The sequence below is a fragment of the Brienomyrus brachyistius genome, unplaced genomic scaffold (genome assembly GCF_023856365.1).
Source record: "Brienomyrus brachyistius isolate T26 unplaced genomic scaffold, BBRACH_0.4 scaffold60, whole genome shotgun sequence".
Classification (NCBI taxonomy): Eukaryota; Metazoa; Chordata; class Actinopteri; order Osteoglossiformes; family Mormyridae; genus Brienomyrus; species Brienomyrus brachyistius.
This window is the reverse complement of record NW_026042335.1, coordinates 782,405-804,209: the sequence shown is the minus strand read 5'-3', so window position 1 is coordinate 804,209 and position 21,805 is coordinate 782,405. Positions and strand designations below refer to the sequence as shown.

General features: G+C 41.8%; 1 protein-coding gene across 1 annotated transcript; it reads left to right on the top strand.

Moving 5' to 3' along the window:
- Window positions 1-13,998: 13,998 nt before the first annotated feature.
- On the top strand, window positions 13,999-21,553 carry LOC125725049 (serine/threonine-protein kinase pim-1-like). Its single transcript, XM_049001597.1, has 6 exons — window positions 13,999-14,113; window positions 14,546-14,640; window positions 14,786-14,830; window positions 14,914-15,292; window positions 21,188-21,364; window positions 21,456-21,553. The coding sequence occupies exons 1-6, from the start codon at window positions 13,999-14,001 to the stop codon at window positions 21,551-21,553; spliced, it is 909 nt and encodes a 302-aa protein (XP_048857554.1).
- The last annotated feature ends 252 nt before the right edge of the window (window positions 21,554-21,805 follow it).

Sequence of the window (21,805 nt, the reverse complement as noted above, 5' to 3'; positions counted from 1 at the left end):
TATTTTGCTTGTGTTTTATAGATTTAATGTGTTGACACATTTTGTCAAAATTAAAATTAATTATTAAAATGACAGCAAATTCACATATCTGAGGTTGTGCAAAAAAATGATAACTAGACACTGGCATGGAAAGTTTTTTGCAAGTTTCTAAGGTGAAATATCAAGGGAAAAAACTAAATTAGTCAGAAACGACCAGTTTTACCGTGGACTCCTAAGGGTTACGTAACTCAACTGCTTCTCCTTAATGTTAGGCCTCTGATGTCATTGCAGTCTTCCAGTTCTTCTCGGCGATGATGGCAGCAAGTTCTTCAAAGTATTGCATCTATTAAATAGCAGGGATTTATCAATGATGCTTTTTGCGTGGGGAATTTTCACCTTATTGTCTCAACCCTCCTTTATGTTTGCAGGAATCCGATGTCACTGCAGATCACACACAGGTTCCTGTTGGGGTATTGACAGTTATACCCGACAACAGCCAGCAGTCGGGCCCAAATGCCCTGCATCTCCAACCATCAGGCACTGATATAATACTGGAAGGTAACATCATGGACGGTATTGAAAACCTGCCCCAAGCAGTTTGCCTCACATTTGGGCTGATATATGCTCTTCATCTTGATTATCCAACAAAATTGAAGAAGACCTTTGACTTCATTCAGAGGGTCCTGCTAATCTTGGGAGGAGGAAATCTGAGGCTGAACCTTCAGAGCCTGAAAAATGCTCTTTTGCAGTAGGTCTCTACACTTCACCTCTCAAACTCAAATATTTTGAACGACTGGTTGATTTTGGTTGCATCTTTTTTTTACATTGTTCAGTTTTCTATTTTGTATCATGCAGATTGAAGGGTTATACTTGTCATTAGTAACCTAAATTTGCTGGGATGCTTGATTGAAAGTTGTGGAAAACAAGAGATCGATCTGCTGGCCAAATGTAATAAGAATCATAAACATGTCGCAGGTCGTAAGTAAAGTAAAATATAAATAAAAGGCTGTATCCCGTTTTGATTGATTGATCCCCCAAATAACTAATAAATTATTATCTAACAAAGCGACTTATTTATGCTCCGTTGTTTTGGTGTAGCGGTGTAATTATGTGTGAAGTTTAACCTACGAGCTTAAAGCTGAAGCTGAAATGCTGTGTTTCATCTTGCTCCAATATGGGACATATTTTATATTTCATCGTGAAGGAAAGTCCCGTATTTCTTTAGATTGAAAGTGGCAACAATTATAGGATGGAATGACCTACAAACACTAAAACTCGCATTGCAAGGAATTATTATTAGCCAGCAGCACTTCTGTCACATAGTATTGAGAGCCAGGCCGCTTTACCCAAATAGACTCATTTCTCACATGCATATACATGTACAACATGCAGTGAAATGCAACCCTGAATCACGCCTGAGACTGCATTGCTCGTTTTTCGTATGTGTCATGGTCGGCTGTTCTGCTTTTGACAAGCGATATTCTTTCCTTTGACAACATGATCTCTGCAAACTCTGCTGCTGTTGAGGTTCTTCTTAGTATAATCCGCTCTTAAGATTCTGTGTAACTCTATTGAACGCAATAAAACTTTCTCTCTCCTCTCCGGATTCCGGTTCTTTACAATTTTTGGAATTCAAAAGAATCCTTTACCTTTGTCACAGACACTTGCTACAGCCCAAAGCAGAACACCCAAACGTGACAAACACGACAAAAGAGCAGAGATGATCCATGCAGACTCAACCGGGGGTGCATTTCCCTTACAATGACGGAAGTTAGTACGATGCATCGTTAATGCTATGTTAGTTCAAACTAACATCCAAAGTACGACTGTTTCCCAGAACCATCGTACTTTGTTAGTACCACTATTCAGGGTTGCCAACACTGCTGACCCCTGGGGGTTGCCACAGGGATGGGAGCAGATCCAGTGGAGGCCGACATGGTCAGGGTGTCAGTGTGTCTCATAGAGCGCATCATTGGGTAGGTGAAAAGAGAACTTCCCCACAAGGGAGAATAAAGTATCTCTTCTATTCTGCTGGGTGTCTCAATAATACAGCATGATTTATTACATGCAATAAAAATGCATCCATCCATCCCTTATCCATACACAGTGATCCCCGCCTATCGTGGGAGTTACGTTCCAGACTCATCAGCGATGGGTGAAAATCCGTGATATTAATATATTTTTTTATATTTTAAGCCATAAAATACCCCTCCCACATCCTTTAAACACATGTAAACATATTGAAACACACTCTGTAAAACACGTATGATATGTGCATGTTGGGCTAAGGCTTTCATGTCCTTTCTCTGGCTGAAGAGCTGCTGAACTGAGCTGCTTTGAACTTTGAAATCAAAACTCTAAATGAAATTGAAATATGTTAGGATGCATGCAGAAGTGCTGCAGATCTGTTCTCAAAACAATTGTGAAGTTTCCAGGTGACAATGAAACAAGACAGACTGATTTTTAAATGTTTACAGAGTATCAGTATATCATCAAGACGAGATATAGAATGACATACGTTTATACGGTTTATATTGATATGATTTCATAATTGTTTTTAATTAGGGCTCTATTCAGAATCTTGGAGAGACCAATACTATTCCTTCCTTATTGTAATGTAAGGTACTGTGTCTCCTTGGAGTATCGCTGCTTTGACGTTGTGGTGAAGGAGCGGTTGCTAGAGGAGTCCCGAATGAGGCACATTACCTGCATTGTGATGGAGCGTCAGTTACGGCACTACAGTGTTTCCCTGAGGGTGATCCGGCTCATGGGATCCTCATTGCTGATGACCTGAGTGGCTGGACCAGGCCGAGGGGACGCCCACGTAACACATGGCTGTGGCAGATGGATGGCCATCTCCAGAGGGTGGGACTGGACCATATGTCTGCCTGGGGGGTCGCCAGCCGAGATCCCAAGGAGTTTAGCCATGTGGTGGGTGCGGCAACGTGCTGCATCAACGCACACTCCCCACCCTGACCTGTTCGGGATTTACAAGTTATAACTATTATCGATTAAAGGTAAGCTAACACCTTCTCCAGCAGCTTCACATCTGAATTCATTTAGGACAGGTGACGATAGCTGGAACAATCAGCAGGGCTTTTGCAATATTTTAAAAGGGTTAACAGTGGCCAATAGGACATTTCAACTTTAATAGCTGGGAGCCTTATTTTTTGCAATCATTGATTTCATGAGTATTATTGGTTTTAGTACCATATTTGGATTTCACACATGAAATAGTAGCAAAGGAGTTACGCTGATGGAGCTTGAGCGCTAACAACTCACTAGGCTTTGCTCCATTAACATAGTACCGTGTCCTGGGTCGGTGAACATGTAATGCAGCCTTACACATAAGCAGACCATTAAGTTTGCCCTGCACTCTGGAGATCTGAGACTCTGGGTCCTGCTGCTGAGATTGCAGACTCCAAACCATTCAGTCGTGCCAAACACATGGATATTTAAACACACCAGGTTCAGCAAGGAGCTTCTGGTTTCCCTGTCTTCTGACATCATCATACCGCTTTCAGCACTGAGTGGATGGTCTGCTGATGTCAGAAAACGAGGACATACTCACTGCTACATCCCATGCCTGTTTCACCTTGGAAGGCTGAGCTGGAACAGTGGTCCTCCCATAAATGATGTGCTCCAGCAGGAGCAGGTCTGTTTTCTCAGATGAAAACCGATCAGACTTGGCAGGCAAACACACCATTGTAATAGCAATCCGCCATAGCTCATGCACTGCTGCCTTCTAAAGCTGAGGTGGTTCATTCTCATTGGTTCATTACATTTTATGCCTAAACATACCTCTGAAACATTAAGATAGTCAGGACAACCCTTTAGTGCCTTGCACTGATGCAAAGTTTTTTTTTCCGTTGTCAAAATAGCAAAATGGATTTGGATACACCCATAAAGTAGCTTAAAGAGCTCTCAGTTATATTTTCTGAAAATATTTTTTGTGAAACTTTTGCACTAATGTAACAGACTTACACATACACAGTATTAGTACTTCTTGTGTGTTGTGATAAGTACCATTAGTGAGCTGTGCCCCTTCAGAGTTGCTGTAGGATGGGAGTGTTTTGAATCCATGCATAATCTGTGTATCTTTGAATTTTCCGTTTCAAAACCGAATTGGAAAAAAAAAACAGACGACGGCTTCATGAAGCATTCATAATGCACAAAACACATGGCCATAATGTATTATGCCTTTTTTGAAACATTTAGACCCATGTCTGTGATGCTTTTTCAATGCACAATAGAAAATACAAAGTATATTTGCATTTTCAATGACGTCAAGAAACATTAAACATTAATTGTCAAAATGCAACCAGGAACAAATGAGTTCTCATACCACAAAATGTTGATGTTTTTTAACGCTCATCTCAATCACAGATATTATTTTTGCCCAATTCTTGAAATCCAATTCACTTTCCTCTTAGGCTTTTTGCCGAGGGAAACGGATGATCTAAAATGCTAGAAAACCTACAAAATGACATCAGACTTGCACTTGGCCATACCTCCATTCCATGTCCAGAAGCAGGATCTGCTCTGCACAAGTTCAAAAGTCAGTGGGTGAATCTCTGTACCAGGAATTCAAAGACTGTACTTGTGATCTTGCCATAACTGGTCTGCTAACTTGCCTTCCAAGAACGAACTAGGGGCGCAATGAATCATGGGATTGTTCTCTTTTGGCAAGGATGCATCCAATGTATGCTTGACATTTGGGGTGGAGCAAGACCAACATTTACCGTCCTCATGTACTTGTGTTCTTAGTCTTGGAACTGGTCTTCAGCAGTGGAAGATGAGGTAAAACAGGTACATGAGCACACAAGTACGGTCAAGTACATATACTGCCTTTTACCAAGTGTGTGCAGAATACGACACTGCCTGATCTGTTCCACGTATGCATACATTTTTATGCTGCTTCAAATCCAGCTTAGCAATTACAGACCTGACTTACATTCCATTTTTGGCAAAAGTTCTGGAGAAGACCGTCACTGCTCAACTTCAGTCATACTTGGAGACGCACAATATACTGGATTGATTCCAGTCGGTCTTCTGCCAGTGACACAGCATTAAAACTGCCTTACCTAAAATAAGTAGCCCTGTGTACGTGTGTACGTATTCAGTAAGTAATTGTTTCAGATACAGAGCATTACATCACAAAGCATTATGTCATACACAGCATTGTCACATGGCATTACATCATCCTCATATAGGGCATGTTCAGACGTTCACTCTAATCATATTGACTGCAACAGAAACAACCCTCTTTTTTTTCTTTCTTTTCTTTTTTTTTGTAAAAAAATGCAGGTAGTGTGGCCAAGGCGCTGGATTTAGGTTCCAGTCTCTTCGGAGGCGTGGGTTCGAATCCCACCACTGCCATATTTAACTTCTAAGAAGTCTGGGTCTCTGTATTCATCTAGAGAAAGTTTCCTCGCACTAAAAATGCACGTGGGTATCTAATGTGACTTTCTCTTGTGGCCAACTCATTGGAGTTCCACCACGGTTCAAGACAAATCAGCATACAAAACCGGCCTGTTTCTCTTAGGAGACCTATTGTATTTCCTCGCTTCACCGGCAGAAGGAGAGGATGCAGTGCTGCGAGCTCGGGTCCGGACGATGACTTTTGACTGAATGCTTTGTGGTTTTTTGTTTCCTTTTTTGATGTATGTTTCTTGTCTATTTATTGTGTTTGGTTCATTTTTATGATTTACCATCGTCCCATCGTGGTGCTGGCGGTTTAATTTGGTGTGGGGACGTCTCGCTTTTAGTGGTTTTGTGTGTCTTTTAGCTCCGTGCCCCGGTTTTACTGGTTTTCTCGTGTCTCCTTGTGCCTGCTTTTAAAATGACTCTTTTATTGACTTCTTTGAATGCAGGGGGCTGCGCTCCTGGGCGAAGGTGCAGGCTATGTTAACAATGTCCAAAGACACTACTGTTTTATGTCTCCAGGAGACTGGGTGGGATGGGGCTTTTATTGATGGGGTGCGAGACGTGTGGGCGGGTGACGTCTTCTTCTCCACCGCCTCCGTTAGGCCGGGTGTCATTGGTTGGGGAGTCGTGCTGCTCTGTCGTGGCCCCCTAGTCGAGTCAGCATCACTGTTGTACTCGGACGGTGCCTGGCAGTCAGGCTGCTTTTAGGGGGCGGCTTCGCCTGTACTATAGTGGTCGTGCACGTGCTGACTGATGAGGCCCGTTGTGCCTCCTATCTTGACTGTCTGGCTGCACGTGTAGCACAGTGGCCCTGTCCTCTCGTCATCGGGGATTTTTATTTATTTATTTATTTTTCCCTCCACCACCCCCCCTCTGCGGAGGACTACTTTATTTCTATTTCCATCCCTCCATTTTCCAAACCGCTTATCCTACTGGGTCGCGGGGGGACCGGAGCATATCCCGGAAGCAACAGGCATAAGGCAGGGAACAACCCAGGATGGGGGGCCAGCCCATCGCAGGGCACACTGACACACCATTCACTCACACATGCACACCTAGGGGCAATTTAGTAACTCCAATTAGCCTCTGCATGTTTTTGGACTGTGGGGGTAAACCGGAGTACCCAGAGGAAACCCCACAATGACATGGGGAGAACATGCAAACTCCACACGCATGTGACCCAGGCGAAGACTCGAACCTGGGTCCCAGAGGTGTGAGGCAACAGCGCTAACCACTGCACCATCTCAGCCAACCCTGAGAAATGCCCATCATTCTTAGTTTAAGGTCTGGATCCTGCTGCATCCTCTGCTCCAGACTGAGTTGAGGAAGGTCTTGCAGGGGCAGCAGTGCCTACGTCCAACAACTTAGCCTCACAAAGTTACAGAAGACCAATAATGGTTTTTTGTTGATCAAGCACCATCTCAAGTTTCATAAGAACTTCCCTAAGCAATGCTATGAAAAAGAAGTTTAATATATTAAAATGAAACCCATACACACACCATAATGCCCTATGATAGCCATCTTCTTAAAGTACAATCAGTAAAACTGCAACAAAATCCATTTAGTTGTATGGAATACATGCTTATACCGTGTGTCCCCTGGCCAGTGGATATGTAAAAGAGGTGGGGTAACAAAACAATCTGGCCAAGATGACAGAAGCTAATGGCTGGGCAACATGCAGCATGAAAACATTTGGAGTACATGTTGGAAAGCTATCTGGGAGACCAAGTTTGTCTACGTTAACACTGACTACTGTTTATATGTTACATTACCTTAAATGAAGAGAAACAGACCTCTGTACATCTTCATTTAGGCACTCAAGCTTTTGTGCTGACTGACAGGCCACCCACTAATGTAATATGATGGACTGATAGCTGCGAATCACCACAATCCAAAACAACATAGTCATAGATGGCAACGGCTATTTGTTATTGATTTGTTAATTGATGGCTTCTAATTAGTTTATTTTCTTATCAAACATAGAATCGAAATTATGTGTTCTTTACCTTCATCCATCGATTTCTTATCTTCACATTTAAAAGATGTAATGAGGTTAAATGAGGCTTCTCGCGGCAGGGCTGCTCTTCTCAGCCTTCCTCTGAGGCTTTGCTCTGAGGTGCCAGGTTTTATGGTCTAAAGTTCATGGACAGGGATGACCAGGAATCCGACACCTGAACCAATGGCTGGCCATCTAGTTGCCGGGCAGATCAACATCCAACACACAAATACCACACTAGTAACAAACTGTGTATTTTAATAGGGGTTATATCAAAGGTCAGATGACCGAACCAGAAAACATGTCTCATTACATCCACTTGTCTGAGAAGGAGAAAGCTATTACTTTTTATTGTTGGCATTTTATTAGATTTAAATATCCAAATGTTAGTGAGAAGAAGAAAATGTACTTGTCATGACCAGTAAAGTTCTAGAAGTGGGACAATCCTAACAGTGATTTCTGCTGTATATTATAATGCACAAAATTAAGGAATTTCAGCCGTAAGTTTCCATCACTTTGCAAAAGAATGAAACCTTTGGATATTATGGATATATAATGTGAGACATGAATTTATAAATAGGGGAGAACCATACATATGCCATAAAGAACCATAATATGATTAGTCATGGGGACCGGGTCATGATCACTGATCATTCTACTCCTACTTATATCCTGAGAAGCTTGATAAATACTGTCCCTGAACTGGAACAGACTGAGAACTCCAACAGAACACCCAACACATCCCTAAAGTTACTCTCAGGCTGTGTGGCTTCCTCATAGCCATGTGACAGGCCAGGCTGCCCAGGTGCTAACATCACCACTCAGCCTGTCTTTGTATGATACTGGGGAAAAATAAGCGACAGCAAGACTATGAAGCTCTAATAGCTAGCAATAAGAAATCAGAAATTTGCAGAGAGTTCTCTATCGGCTAAGATGAACTTGTTGGTGTTAGATTGCTAGTGACGTACTGAATTATCCCCGTTCAGGATTACTAACGTTAGCTAACATTATAAAATCCATTTTTTTCTTAAGGCTCTATCCTAATAACATTAGCTAAAATAAGCAGATACGTTCACTTGTAGTTGCTTATGTATGAGGAAGCGTATAGCTTAAAGCCCTTATCCATTTTGGTGGCAGGAGTTTTAGATGTCAACCTGCACCCATCTTTGGTAGCTTGTGAAAGCATCTCTTGAGTAAAACAGCAGTATATTCAACTTAGATCGTAGAGCAGACCTGACCTGGAAGCAATGTGACCTGTTTTACAGAATATGGAAGTCTGTTGTGCCTAAACCCCATACCCATTATATTAGAGTAGACCAGTGGTTCCCAAACTGGGGGGTGCACCCCAGGTATTGCAGGGGGGCACGCCAATAGGATAGCCTACGCTCCACTCGAACACTGCTAGCAAAAACATGGACAAGTTTGTGCGCCCAGCCAAGCCTCCAGCAGAGGCTGACTCTTCATCAGCTGCAAGTTCAAGCTCCAAAGCAAAGAAGAGAAAATATGATGAGTCATATCTGGCCCTTGGTTTCACAACGACAATGGTGGGTAACCAGGAGAGACCACAGTGTGTTGTGTGTCTGAAAATACTCGCTGCTGACAGTCTGAAGCCAAACAAATTAAGACGTCATTTGGAGACAACACACCCTAAGCATAAAGATAAGCCAGTTGGTTTCTTTAAAGGAAAACTCACAAACCGCCGTGCACAACAAAGCATCATTACTAAAGTTATACAGCATCTTTACCTAAAAACGCTCAACTGGCATCATCTAAAGTTGCCTACCGAGTTTCTCACTATCAAACACCACACACAATAGCTGAGGAATTAATACTTCCCTCCGCTATCGATATGGTTGCAACTATGATTGATGAAGCAACAGCCAGCAAGTAAAAGGCAATTCCGTTATAAAACAATACGATCGCAAGCTGCATTCATGACATGCCAGAAGACATAGAGGAGCAGCTGACTGACAAGGTATGGGACAGCTGCTACCTCGCGCTGCAGGTGGATGAAGCTACTCACAGTAACAGACTGTTTATTCATAACGTACATCAGATATATCGATGCTGAGGATTTCAAGGAGCAAATTTCAAGGATTCTGTACGCAAATTACTGGCAGAGCCACTGCAGAAGAAATGCTTAAAATCATAAACACCGATGGGGCTCAGGCTATGGCTGGGAAACGGGGCGGGCTGCAAGCGCTCGTGGGGCGCGTCTCTCCCAGTGCGCAGTGGACACACTGTATGATCCATTGAGAAGCGCCGGTGTCTAAACAGCTGAATCCCGAGCTAAACGATGTAATGACGGATGTCTTCGCTACAGTAAACTGCATTAAAACACGCCCCATCAAAGCCCAGATTTTTCCTGCCCTGTGCGAGGAAATGGGCTCCAACCACACAGCTGCTTTGTTTCACAGTGAGGCTCGTTGTCTGTCACGCGGGAAAGTTTTTACCAAAATATTTGAGCTCCGAGATGAGATCAGCGCTTTGATGGAGGAAGAGGGCTACGAGCTTGTCAATAAGTTTAAAAAGGACAAATTCCTCCTGAAAGTTGCATACTTGAGTGACATGTTTCAGAAACTCAATGAACTAAATCTACAGATGCAAGGCACCAACACACACCTTCCACATCGGGCAGATAAAATCACATCATTCACAAGAAAACTGGAGATGTGGGAGCAGCGAGTTACTGAGGGAAATATAGACTCATTTGGGAACCTGAAAACATTCATTGAGCTTAACAAACTTCAGAACACAATGATCCCATGCATGAAAGCTCACCTCTCCGCTCTACAAAAACGTTTCCAGGACCCTAAAATATTTGACTGGATCCGAGACCCCTTCAGTGCTACACCAGATAAGGATTTCAGCACTGCAGAGGAGGAACAGTTCATTGATGTCACCTCAGATTCTTCAATGAGGCTGCAGTTTAAGTCTAAAACACTGGCTGCATTTTGGATTGGAGTGGAGAAGGATTACTCAGTGCTAGGAGGGAAAGCTGTGGACACACTCCTTCCTTTTGCTACATCCTACCTACGTGAGGTAGGCTTTTCTGCTGTGGCCTCTATTAAGACAAAATACAGATCAAAGCTGCACATTGAAAAGGAACTAAGAGTGACTGTTTCCCAGCTGCAACCCCGAATTGAGAAGATGTGCAGCACAAAGCAAGCCCACACCAACCATGGAAAAGTGTGAGACGTGAGATGATCCCCTTTTAAGTTTTCTTCTGACTGGGAGCTGGTTAATTTCCCAGCCATTCGTGTGGAGACAGCTGTTTATTCTTCTTTATAACTTCAATATGCTATTTATTTCTCCCACAGTGATGAAATTGCACCATTTGTAATTGTATTTGTTTCGCTTGATTAGAAAACTTTATTAAATAAAGTTTGATTCTGAATCTGTGTAGTTTGAATGGGGGGGGGGGGGATCAATAATGTTGCTATCTGGGAAAGGGGGGCCCTGCAGAGCAAGTTTGGGATCCACTAGACTAGACAATGTTATATTAGACAATGACATGGCTAATGATGCAGCTGTAGATCTAGACTCTAGATCTTCCTTGGGCTAAATGATTTCAAGGGACAATAAATAAGACATTCTACTTTTAAAATGTTCAATTAAATCAAGACTGACATTTCTAAGTAAACTCATAATGTATGTGCTATATCTACTGCATCGTGGACTACAGTGTGAGACGATAATAGCCAAAATAAATACTAAAATAATGAATATTAAGTATATAATAGATTATTATGTTATAGTTTTATTATTTATCAAATTATTTATCAATAGAAAATTGAATATAGATATGAGTAACAGTGTTGTGTGGTTTGGTTTTTGGGTTGTGGGTGAGCTTCAAGTTCAGCCATGTCTTTGGCATGGAGCTGGGTAATCTCAACATTTACACGCTAAAAGATAACGTGTTCCCATTAGAGTACTGTAGTACACTGCATTCCTTAGCGGTCAAACCGTCAGAAATATTTACAATATTCTTTTCTTACAATATCGCAACACAGTTTCTATTACACTATACATCCATTTTCTGAAACCACTTGTCCTATTTAGGGTCGCGGTGGGGGGGCCTAACCTGTCAGTCAAAAACGTATTAGCCTATGGGGACGCGCCCCTGAAAAGAAACCCGCCCACGCTAGAAGTTTGTGTCGGAACTATAAACAAAAAAGTCAGGTAGCGCGAGCAACGAAGCTTGCAACGTAAACAAATGAAAACATTATCAAAAGATCAATCATGTGTTTGCAAGTTATAATTTTTACTTCTGAGATGACATTTTTTTGCTTCAGTTAGTTTTTTCCTTTAGCCTTGTTTTTGCTTGATGTCAAAAAAGTTTGCTTGATAATACTGGCATAAATCCGATTCTATATGTAAGTCGCTTTCACAGCGAAGTTACGGAACCTGGTCCCGGTTTACAAGGTCCTGGGTTGTCATGCTTATACCTTTTGTAACTCCTGGTCACTTTCATGTGTCACACCGCAACACAAAAACTGCGAACTTTAAGATCGTAGCTTAAACTCCTAGCTTAAAGATCGTAGCTTAAACTTTAAGATCGTAGCTTAAACTTTAAGATCGTAGCTTAAATAATTACACCGCCAAGCCGAAACAACGGAGGATAAATAAGTCAATCACTTTGTTAGTTAATAATTTATTAGTTATTTGGGGGATCAATTGATCAAAACGGAACACAGTCTTTTATTTATATTTTACTTTACTTACGATCTGCGACATGTTTATGATTCTTATTACATCTGACCAGCAGATCGATCTTTCGTTTCCAAACAGAATAATACATGATGTAACGTTATTCGGCTAATAAGCACTGGGTAATTTCAGGGCTGGTACCGGCAATATTGGACAAAAGTGTATTGGTTATTCATCTAATTTTCCGATGCAGAGATATGGAGACACAAGGGCTCCGTAGTGTTAATATATATCTGATACACACTTATAATGTAGCAAGTGCCAAGTTCATGTCTGTTGTTTTGAACTTTTGAATCAATATTAACAAGCACCTGAGTATTAAGTAACAAACCATTTTAAGATCCATGACCTATTTTATTTGTTTGTATGTTGTTTTCTGTATTTTAACAATATAGGTAATATATTACCTACGTTTCAGGAGCTTACATAAATAGAAACGATCATTTTCACAGCCTACCGTAAAGAGCCAGAAAGATGAGAAAGACAGGCTGCCTTGGGAACATATCATGCTTTGAGACAACGTAAGGTTATGAAGATGCGCTGTATACATAAAATTTAATTGAATATTATGTACAGCACTGTATTGTGTTATATCGTATTGGCATTATACACACTTCAAAATTTTAATTGGTACGGTACTGTAATTTGAAAAGCGTTTGAGACAACTACTGTAGTTTTAAATCGTCAATAAAATGAAGTAAATAGCGACGCTGTCCTTATTTTAATATAATAAATGTACAAATGTGAATCAGATAGTAATCTGTCTGAGACATAATTAAGAAGCAGAAAAAAGCGGTAATAACCATCATCCGCATATATAATGATCAATTTCTCCCAGACAAACGTGATCATAAGAAGCGGTGCCGAGTGTATTTCCATTCAGCTGAATACGACTGCCTGGTGATCTGGTTCGCTTTTTTCCTCCTTAACCATTTTTATTAAATATTCACACAAACCAGTCACGCTGTTTATGACTGAACCAGAAACTTTAGATTGCATTTCCTATGTGATCGGTGAAGTTGTTTCTGCGTTTTAATCGTAATGGGAGATTCCTTGTCACGCCGTGATTTCTGATGTACTAGTTGGAGATATTTTGAGCTTTGGAACGAATGAACCACAGCTTATTAGAGAACAGGTAACTAACAATTAACAATTCATCCATATTCAATAGTCGTGTATGATTTTGGACTACGGGGAAACCGGGGAACCCGGAAGAAACACCAATATGCAAATTCACAGCTAATTATCCATCCATCCATCCATCCATCCATCCATCCATCCATCCATCATCCATCCATCCATCCATCCATTTTCCAAACCGCTTATCCTACTGGGTCCGGAGCCTATCCCGGAAGCAATGGGCACAAGGCAAGGAACAACCCAGGACATGGGGCCAGCCCATCGCAGGGCACACTCACACACCATTCACTCACACACGCACTCCTACGGGCAATTTAGCAAGTCCAATTAGCCTCAGCATGTTTTTGGACTACAGGGAAACCGGAGAACCCGGAAGAAACACCACGATGACAGGGGGAGAATATGCAAATTCACAACTAATTATATTATTGCTAAATAATATATTCAAATGTCTCATTTATTTTTCAATTTTACAACGGGGGGAGTGAGGGGCCTCTGGGCTGCAGCCCATGTAACCCCGTGCATGATGCCGTCTGTTGTTCTAAAATCAACAATATTTGAATGATGCTCATCCATCCAACCGTAACTGGTCAGCCACAAAAGCATCATTTAATTGCATCTTGCTTAGCATTCAGAAGGACGTCTTTACTCTTTCATTGTCTTTATTACTCATTACTCATAATATTACTTATTATTAATAACATAATATTACTCATAATATTACTTACATCATATTAATAGTAATAATGGGTAAAAAACGCTCCCACTCCGATTCCGTTGATGAATCTCCTGTGAAAAGAAGGAGAGAGAGCACGGAAACCCGGAGTACCAGCGAAGTCGGGTCCAGAACTCCCCGCAAAGGTTGGAAGTTAAAGTTGATCGTCTTTTGATAGAGAATGAAAATGACACCTAAGAAAGTCATGTAAATCTCTTTCATAAGGCTTGCTGATGCGAACAGTGTACTGGACTTATAGATTAAACAAATAAATAAATGCAACAATTGATTCATTGATTAATAAAAAATGTCGCTGAACGTTTGAAAAGCAAACATGCCCAAATTGATTCAATACTGTAGCTGTTTTGATTCAGAACCCGAGCTTACTCTGACTGCAGCATCTAAAAAGCAAACTAATGATAATACTGAATTAAAAGGCTACGTTTAGGATAGGCATGTGGTAAAGAAATATTAATGCATGCTATTTAAAGTTATTAGTGAAGTGTCTGCAACTGTGTTATCCTGTAGAAAATGCTGTATGGACTGTTTTTCTGAAGTGTACCTGCTTAATGTTGTAGAACATCTGGAGGACCTGTACCTCCAGGGCCATCTACTTGGACAGGGTGGCTTTGGGGCAGTTTTCGCCGGCATTCGCAAGGCAGATGGCTTCCCAGTAAGTGACCAAATGGTGTAGTCGCGACATGCGTAGTAATATCTCTCATAGTGATCCCTTTTATTACACCTGTTACAGGCACCTATAAAAGGCCATGCTTTCTCAATATATCCTACACTAAATTTGTCATTTTTTTTACCTTTAGGTGGCGATCAAATATGCCAGAAAGTCTGAAAAGAAACTAGAACTGGTAAGTGTTTTCAGCCATAGAGCTGGGTTTATTTGGAAGAATTTCTCTCTAAATATATGTATATCCTGTCCTCCCATTCATAGCCAGGACTTGACGGGCCCATGCCATTGGAGGTGGCGCTGATGAAGCTTGTTAGCAATACGTCATCCTGTGCCAACGTGCTCAAGCTCATCGACTGGTTTGATGGACCACAGGATTATATTATGATCCTGGAAAGACCGGACCCATGCGAGGATCTCTTTGACTTTTGCCAACGCAAAGGAGGGCTCCTGTCAGAAGGTGTTGCCAGGCACGTGCTGGTGCAGGTCCTCCGCGCCTTACGTCACTGCCGGGACTCAGGCGTCCTCCATCGAGACCTGAAGTCAGAGAACCTCTTGATCAGGACAGACACTCTGGAGGTCAAGCTCATCGACTTTGGCTGTGGCGACATCTGGACAGATTCCCACTACACACAATATTCAGGTCAGTGAAAGAGGCTAATTAAAACCTGTCAAACTAACCCCTGGTTCAATAGCAAGTAGTGGGTAATCCAGTGCTGTGTTTTCCAGTGCAGTGTTTCCCCTACCATTAACCTGCATGAAGTTGCCCCCCATATGTTTCAGATTTCAACCAAACTGGTCTCAATCATATGTGCTGCACTTCTGCCAGATTGGGCCATTAAAACTATCTTTTGTGCTGCTTTAGTTTATGAGATATTAATGTCTGTTTACATGGTGACGTCATCAGCATGAAGTTGGCCCCCCATTTATGTCTGATTTCCACCAGACCGATTGCAATCCTGTGTGCTGCGTTTATGCCATTAAAACTATCCTTTGTGCTGCTTCAGTGTAGAGATATTGCTTATTTACATGGTCACGTGATTCTGCTGTTAAGTTGGCCCCCCATTTGCCTCCGAACCGGTCTCAGTAGTTTGTGCCATTTAAAAATGGTCTGTGCTGTTATTTTTCTGAGTTATACCTCTTAGTTTACGCCGTCACATGATCGCCGTATAGTGCTCAGGCTCGTGTTTCTCATGTTACCAGAAGGTGGAGCGTTTGATGACTCCGCGACAAAGCTGGACGTAGACTTAATACTGTACAACAATGTATAATAAATTCTTGTCATTTTGCCTGCACTGTGTGTTGCGATGTCTACAGATGTAGCCACTTGAATTTTCCCGTTTCCATGATGGGGCCTTGGCTGGTCCATGACTGGCCCCTGCTGGGTTCTGGGTGGGACTTTGACTGTAATGAGATCCCCCACGATGATGTAATGGACAAGGGGGCCGGCATGATCCGCCCCTTACCTCTCTGTGTGTAAAGTACTTGCAATGATTTATCCATCCACCAGGGGGAGCAGTGATTATGAAAGCTGAAGTGACTTACCAGAAATCAGGTATTGTAACTCCACTGCAGAAAATGAAAATCTAAGCAAGTATAATTTTCTTATGTTTAGACAAAATTCCAATTTCATTAATAAACTGACTACACTGTAATAAATGGCCTGTGAAATTTAAGAAATTGTTTTTGTTGTGAGTCAAAGACGGCCTACAGCAATATGTGTTTTTTTGATTAAATTAGAATTTTGTATTTTACTTGAGGTGTACCCAACATGTGTGCAATACAATAATTATAGGCCTAAACAAAGTAATAAGACTGATATTGAGCAGTGAGGGACAGTGTGGTATATGACAATGAAACAGATTTGAAGCCCGTCGAGCTTGTTTGGCACATGATGAAATACTTCATCCGTAAGGAGGCCAAGCCAGGTACAAAGCAGCAGCGTGTCCAAGCAATAGAGTTATTTTGGGAGAGGAGAGTGACCCAAGATGTGTGTAACAGACTAATTACAGGCCTAAACAAAGTAATAAGGTTGATTGTGGAGAATAAAGGTGGACAGAGTGGAAAATGAAAATTAAAAAAAAACATATGGTTCTGTATTGTGCTTGAATAAAACAGACATATTCCTTAGTGCAGAGGTCTCCAACTCCGGTCCTGGAGGGCTACTGTCCAGCAGGTTTTCTATCCTACCTGGCTTCTGATGAGCCACACCTGTCCTCAGGTAAATATCAGGAACAGGTGTGGCTCATCAAAAGCCAAGTTACTAGTCTGCAAGTTGTGTCTAACTAGGTGAGCAAGGTTTAAAGTTTCATCAAACAAGTGACTGATTCAATAAATGACTTTTGGCAATTGGCAGTTTCGTTCCCAAAATGATTTTTTATATTTCAACAATCTGGAAAAACTAAAATATTTCACCTATCTAGAAAAAACATTTATCCCAAATTGCTACAAATACTTTTATTCAGCACCAATAATCTGAGATCATTTAGAGAGTGATTATTCTATCTTTTTGTTAAAACCTATTTTCAGTGGTGCTGAGAAATCGTAAAAAATCACATCATAAACATTTCTAGTCAAGACGTTTGAGCTCTGAAGCTTATAGACATTGGGGCTGGCTACACAAAGGTGAATGAAACATTCAAAGAATTGTGTGAGGTTTGATTACTAAAGTGTTACAACTTTGAAGTGACTTTGGAGTCACCACACCTTTGCATACTGTCAATGGCCCATCAGTCTGGAATGTCTGTCACTGCTCCTCACACTAATCAGTTTGGAAAGGCAGTGTGAATTCTGCAGTTTTTTTCAATTGCTAAGACAGATACTGCAGTACTGGAGTTGCTTTCTCAAAACTCTTCAAACAGTCACCACAACATTAGCTTATACAAAATGTAATCAATGACTAAAAGTCATGGATTCCTGCCTCACTCACAACATTAAATTTTCAGAGGCCATTTTGCACATACCAACATACTGACCCTAAAACTGCTAATAAGACAGTCAAAACTGAAATATGTAATTTCCCTTTCTAAAAATAGATGGTAAAAGCCACATAATATAAACAAATTGACACAAGATCAAACAATGAATGCTGGATGCCAAGATATTTCTCCAGAGAAATGATAAGGATGGATTATGCATGTGAAGAGATACTACCCTAGATACTACTTTGTCTTAGCAATTGAAAAAATCTGTAAGAAAAGACACAATACTAGCCTTTTTACAGTTTATAACATGCAACAGATTAAATGTTGATGAATAAAGTGCGCAGTCACATTATATTACAGGAATAATACAAAACAATAAATGAATATTAGAACAACAAATTGTCACTGATGAAGATTCCAAGCTTCAAAACAGTTCCTGTCTGGTTGAAGGCAGAGATAGAAAGCACATGCTTTGCACTTCCGAGGGGTTTTTGTATGTACTGTACAATATTATAGCGCTGGATTAGTATGTACCGGCATGAGCGCTAGCAAAGTACCTAGCCCTGTTTGTCTCTGGTGTTGTAAAAACTTCGGCTGTGTCTTCAGTTTACCTTAACTGCAACAAGTTATTCGGCTAAGCAGGAATCCTGCTTTATGAAATACCCCCGATCTCAACCCTATTGAAAATGTGTGGGTTATGCTTAAAAGCCGGGTCCGTGCCAGGAACCCAGCTAGTTTAATTTAACTAGAAATTCTGCAAAGAAGAGTGGTCAAATATTCAGCCAGAATTATGCCAGAAGCTTGCTAATGGCTACCAAAAGATTCTGGTTGATACCTGTTGTACCTGTGTGTGTAAACTTGTGACCACAACTAAAATGTGTTTTTGTAAAGAAAGCGCTATCTCGTGGTAACACCTTGCAAGTGAATAGATGGGCAGGTTTAGACAAGAATTTAGGCACACCCCCAGAAGGAGGGGGGTTACTCCCTTTGGCTGGCTTTTGGCAGGCAGCTGACTTGGAGGGGAAAATTGGTTCCCATGGACCCTCTTACTTGTTGCACATGGCGGTTAAATAAAAATGTCCGATAATGAAGTTTTACTTTCTTTGTAAAAATACAGCGAAAAATATCTATGTCTGTATGTTGGGCTGGGCGATATTGTCTAAAGCTAAAATCTCTGATTTTTTTACTTGTATCGGTCTGGGTCTATGTCAGGGGACAGCATATAGGCTGCCAACTTATTTTTGACATTTTCTGACTTGGACTGGGAGGTAGAAGGCACTTTCTTCTTGAAGAAGCTTGCCAATGTCTTTCTTCTTCTGCTTCTTCATCTTGCACCTGCAAAGCAGGGTCAGGTTGTGGTGTGGCTTCATCAGCAAGGAGAAACGTCAGCTCCATAACAGCTCTTTCCTTAATTTGTTCCACCTTGTCATGTTCAGTGTAAGTCGTGCGGAATCTGGGCTCCATTAGTGAAGCCATGTCCAAGAGTTCATCTGTCTCAGTTCATCTTCTATGAAGGTACTCCAGTATGTTGTTTTTGTTTAGTTTTGTAAGTGCAGTATCTCCCTCATCTGGCTGTAAGAGACTGCTTCTGAACAGATGAAGCATCGGTTTGAGGTAAGAGACACTGACATAAGTCTCCCCAGACTGGGCCTCAGTGAATTCTTGGAGTGGTTTCACAGCTTTGTTTACTGATTCTAAAATATCTATGTCTTGCCATGTTGGCATGAGGTGCCGGGTTTTCTTCTCAGACCCCAAGATCCGGGCTATGGCTTTTTCCTCTTCCAGAACTCGCTCTACCATCCTTTGCCTTGAAGCCCACCTTGGTGGGCCCTCTGTGATAAGCTGGTGGGTGGGGAGGCCGAGCTCGGCTTGTACCACAGCCATGTCTCTTCTTCTTGTCCAGATGAATGTGAAGGCACTGACAACCTTTTTAGAAACGCCAGTGGCTTGTCAATTCTTGGGTCCTTTACACCATTCTCTGTACAGCAAAAAGGCAAACTACAATTACACACTGTACAGCACAGACATTTGTTTACTTATAGGATGCCTAAATGTTTCCCCTCTTTACATTTCATTAATGCATACGAAAGACTAGCATACAAACTCACGTATGGCTGCATGTTTCGGCTGGACCACAGGTCTGAGGTAGTTGAGTAAAACAGCACATTCTTTAGCAGCTGTGTGATTTTTTTCACTGTACTGCTATATAAACATGGTAGGGCTACTTCAGTATAATACTTTCAGCTTGGGAGCTCACATTTGGGGTCGATTGTTTTTAGCTTCTGGACAAACCCATATTTTTCAATAGTGTAAATGGGCACCAAATCTTTGGCGGTATGAAATGTCATCGCATCTGTAATTTCTTTCCATCGGGGTCCCTTCTTATCACATGGTACGCAACGCGAATAAGACGCTGATATTTTTATCTGCTCTTTAGCCAAGTTTGCAAAAGGTATGAATAATTCTGGACATGCCACTTTTTGTTCAAATGTAAGTAAAAGCTGAGAAATATTTTTTTCCACAATGATACCTCTTGTACATGTCTTATTGTCTTCTGGGAGACGCCTGTGTCATTTCCAATCAAGAAAAAACTTGCTGGTTGAATACCAAAGATATGGTATTCATATCTCGGGTCCTTATTGAGCTAGCATCGGAAATTCATCGCAGAGTCTCAAGCACTTATGTAAGTATGTAAGCACTTATGTAAGTCGCTCTGGCTAAGGGCGTCTGCCAAATCCTGTAAATGTAAAAGTAACTTAAAGTCAAAATTTGCCAGGTGTATGAATGATTCTGGGCTTGACTATATGTGTGTGTGTGTGTATAGTTAATGCACACGTATAGACTTCACAAATATAAACGCTCCCCCCCATTTCTGAAATGGCATTGCTCACGTGAAAATTCAGCACTCCCTTATTAAATAGCAGCACAAAATGAATACAAAGTGCTACATATGAAATGCATATGGCTGCTAGTCGCTGAGAATCTGAATTTATTCAGCAGGACCCTGAAATGCAGTATCTGGCTACCGGGGCTGACTAAGTCTATGTCCAGCTTTGTCGCGGAGTCATCAAACACAATCATGTAAAGGCATAAACTAAGAGGTATAACTCAGAAAAACAACAGTACAGAATTTTTAAACGACACTACTGGCCGATTCAGAAGCAAATGGGGGGCTAAGTTAATGGCGGAGTCACGTCACCTTGTAAATAAATAATATCTCTGCACTGAAGCAGCACAAAAAGACAGATTTAACAGCACAAACCAGCACAAACGCAACACACACGATTGCAATTGGTCTGGTGGAAATGGGGGCCAACTTCAAACTGATGACGTCAACATGTATGATGACATCTGATGACAGCAAACATTTATATCTCAGAAACTAAAACAGCACAAAAAATTTTTTAACGGCACAAACGCCGTTCAATGCCGTTAAACGATTGAGACCAGTATCTGAACACTGCAAAGATCAAGAAATCTGGACATGTGATCAAACTTCCTGCAGGGGAGTTGGATTTGTGTTCATGAGTCCTAATCTAACTTGTTTCAGTAAAAATATGTACGTTTCTGAAAGATTTTGTGAGTTTATGAAAGATTTTGCTTTGTTGTTTCAGGCACAAAGATCTTCGCTCCCCCAGAGTGGTTCCTGAGCAGAAAGTATCTGGCTGGTCCCGCCACAGTCTGGTCTGTGGGGGTTACACTATTTAGTCTAGTGTGCGGCTACCTACCCTTCCACAACCAGACGGCAATCATTTCAGGCCGCCTGAAATTCCCCCCATGGGTCTCTTCTGGTGAGCAGCCTATTTTTTGTCCCGTGACTTGAGTCTCCTGAAGGTGAGTGTTCATTTCTGACTAACTATGTGCCAAATTATTCTCTGACAGGCTGCTGCAATCTAATTCGCGGGTGCCTGAGACGCAAGGCGGCGAACCGGCGGAGCTTGGAGCAGATTCAGCGGCATTTTTGGCTGCAGCAGAAGTGACTGCTCACTATTATTGGGCCGTGTCAATTATTTCACACAAGTCAAGTCCCAGCGGGCGGGCGGCCCCAAGTCAAGTCCCGGCGGGCGGGCGGCCCCAAGTCAAGTCCCGGCTGGCGGGCGGCCCAAAGTCAATTCCCGGCGGGCAGTCAGCCCCAAGTCAAGTCCCGGCGGGCGGGCGGCCCCAAGTCAAGTCCCGGCGGGCGGGTGGCCCAAAGTCAAGTCCCGGCGGACGTGCGGCCCCAAGTCAAGTCC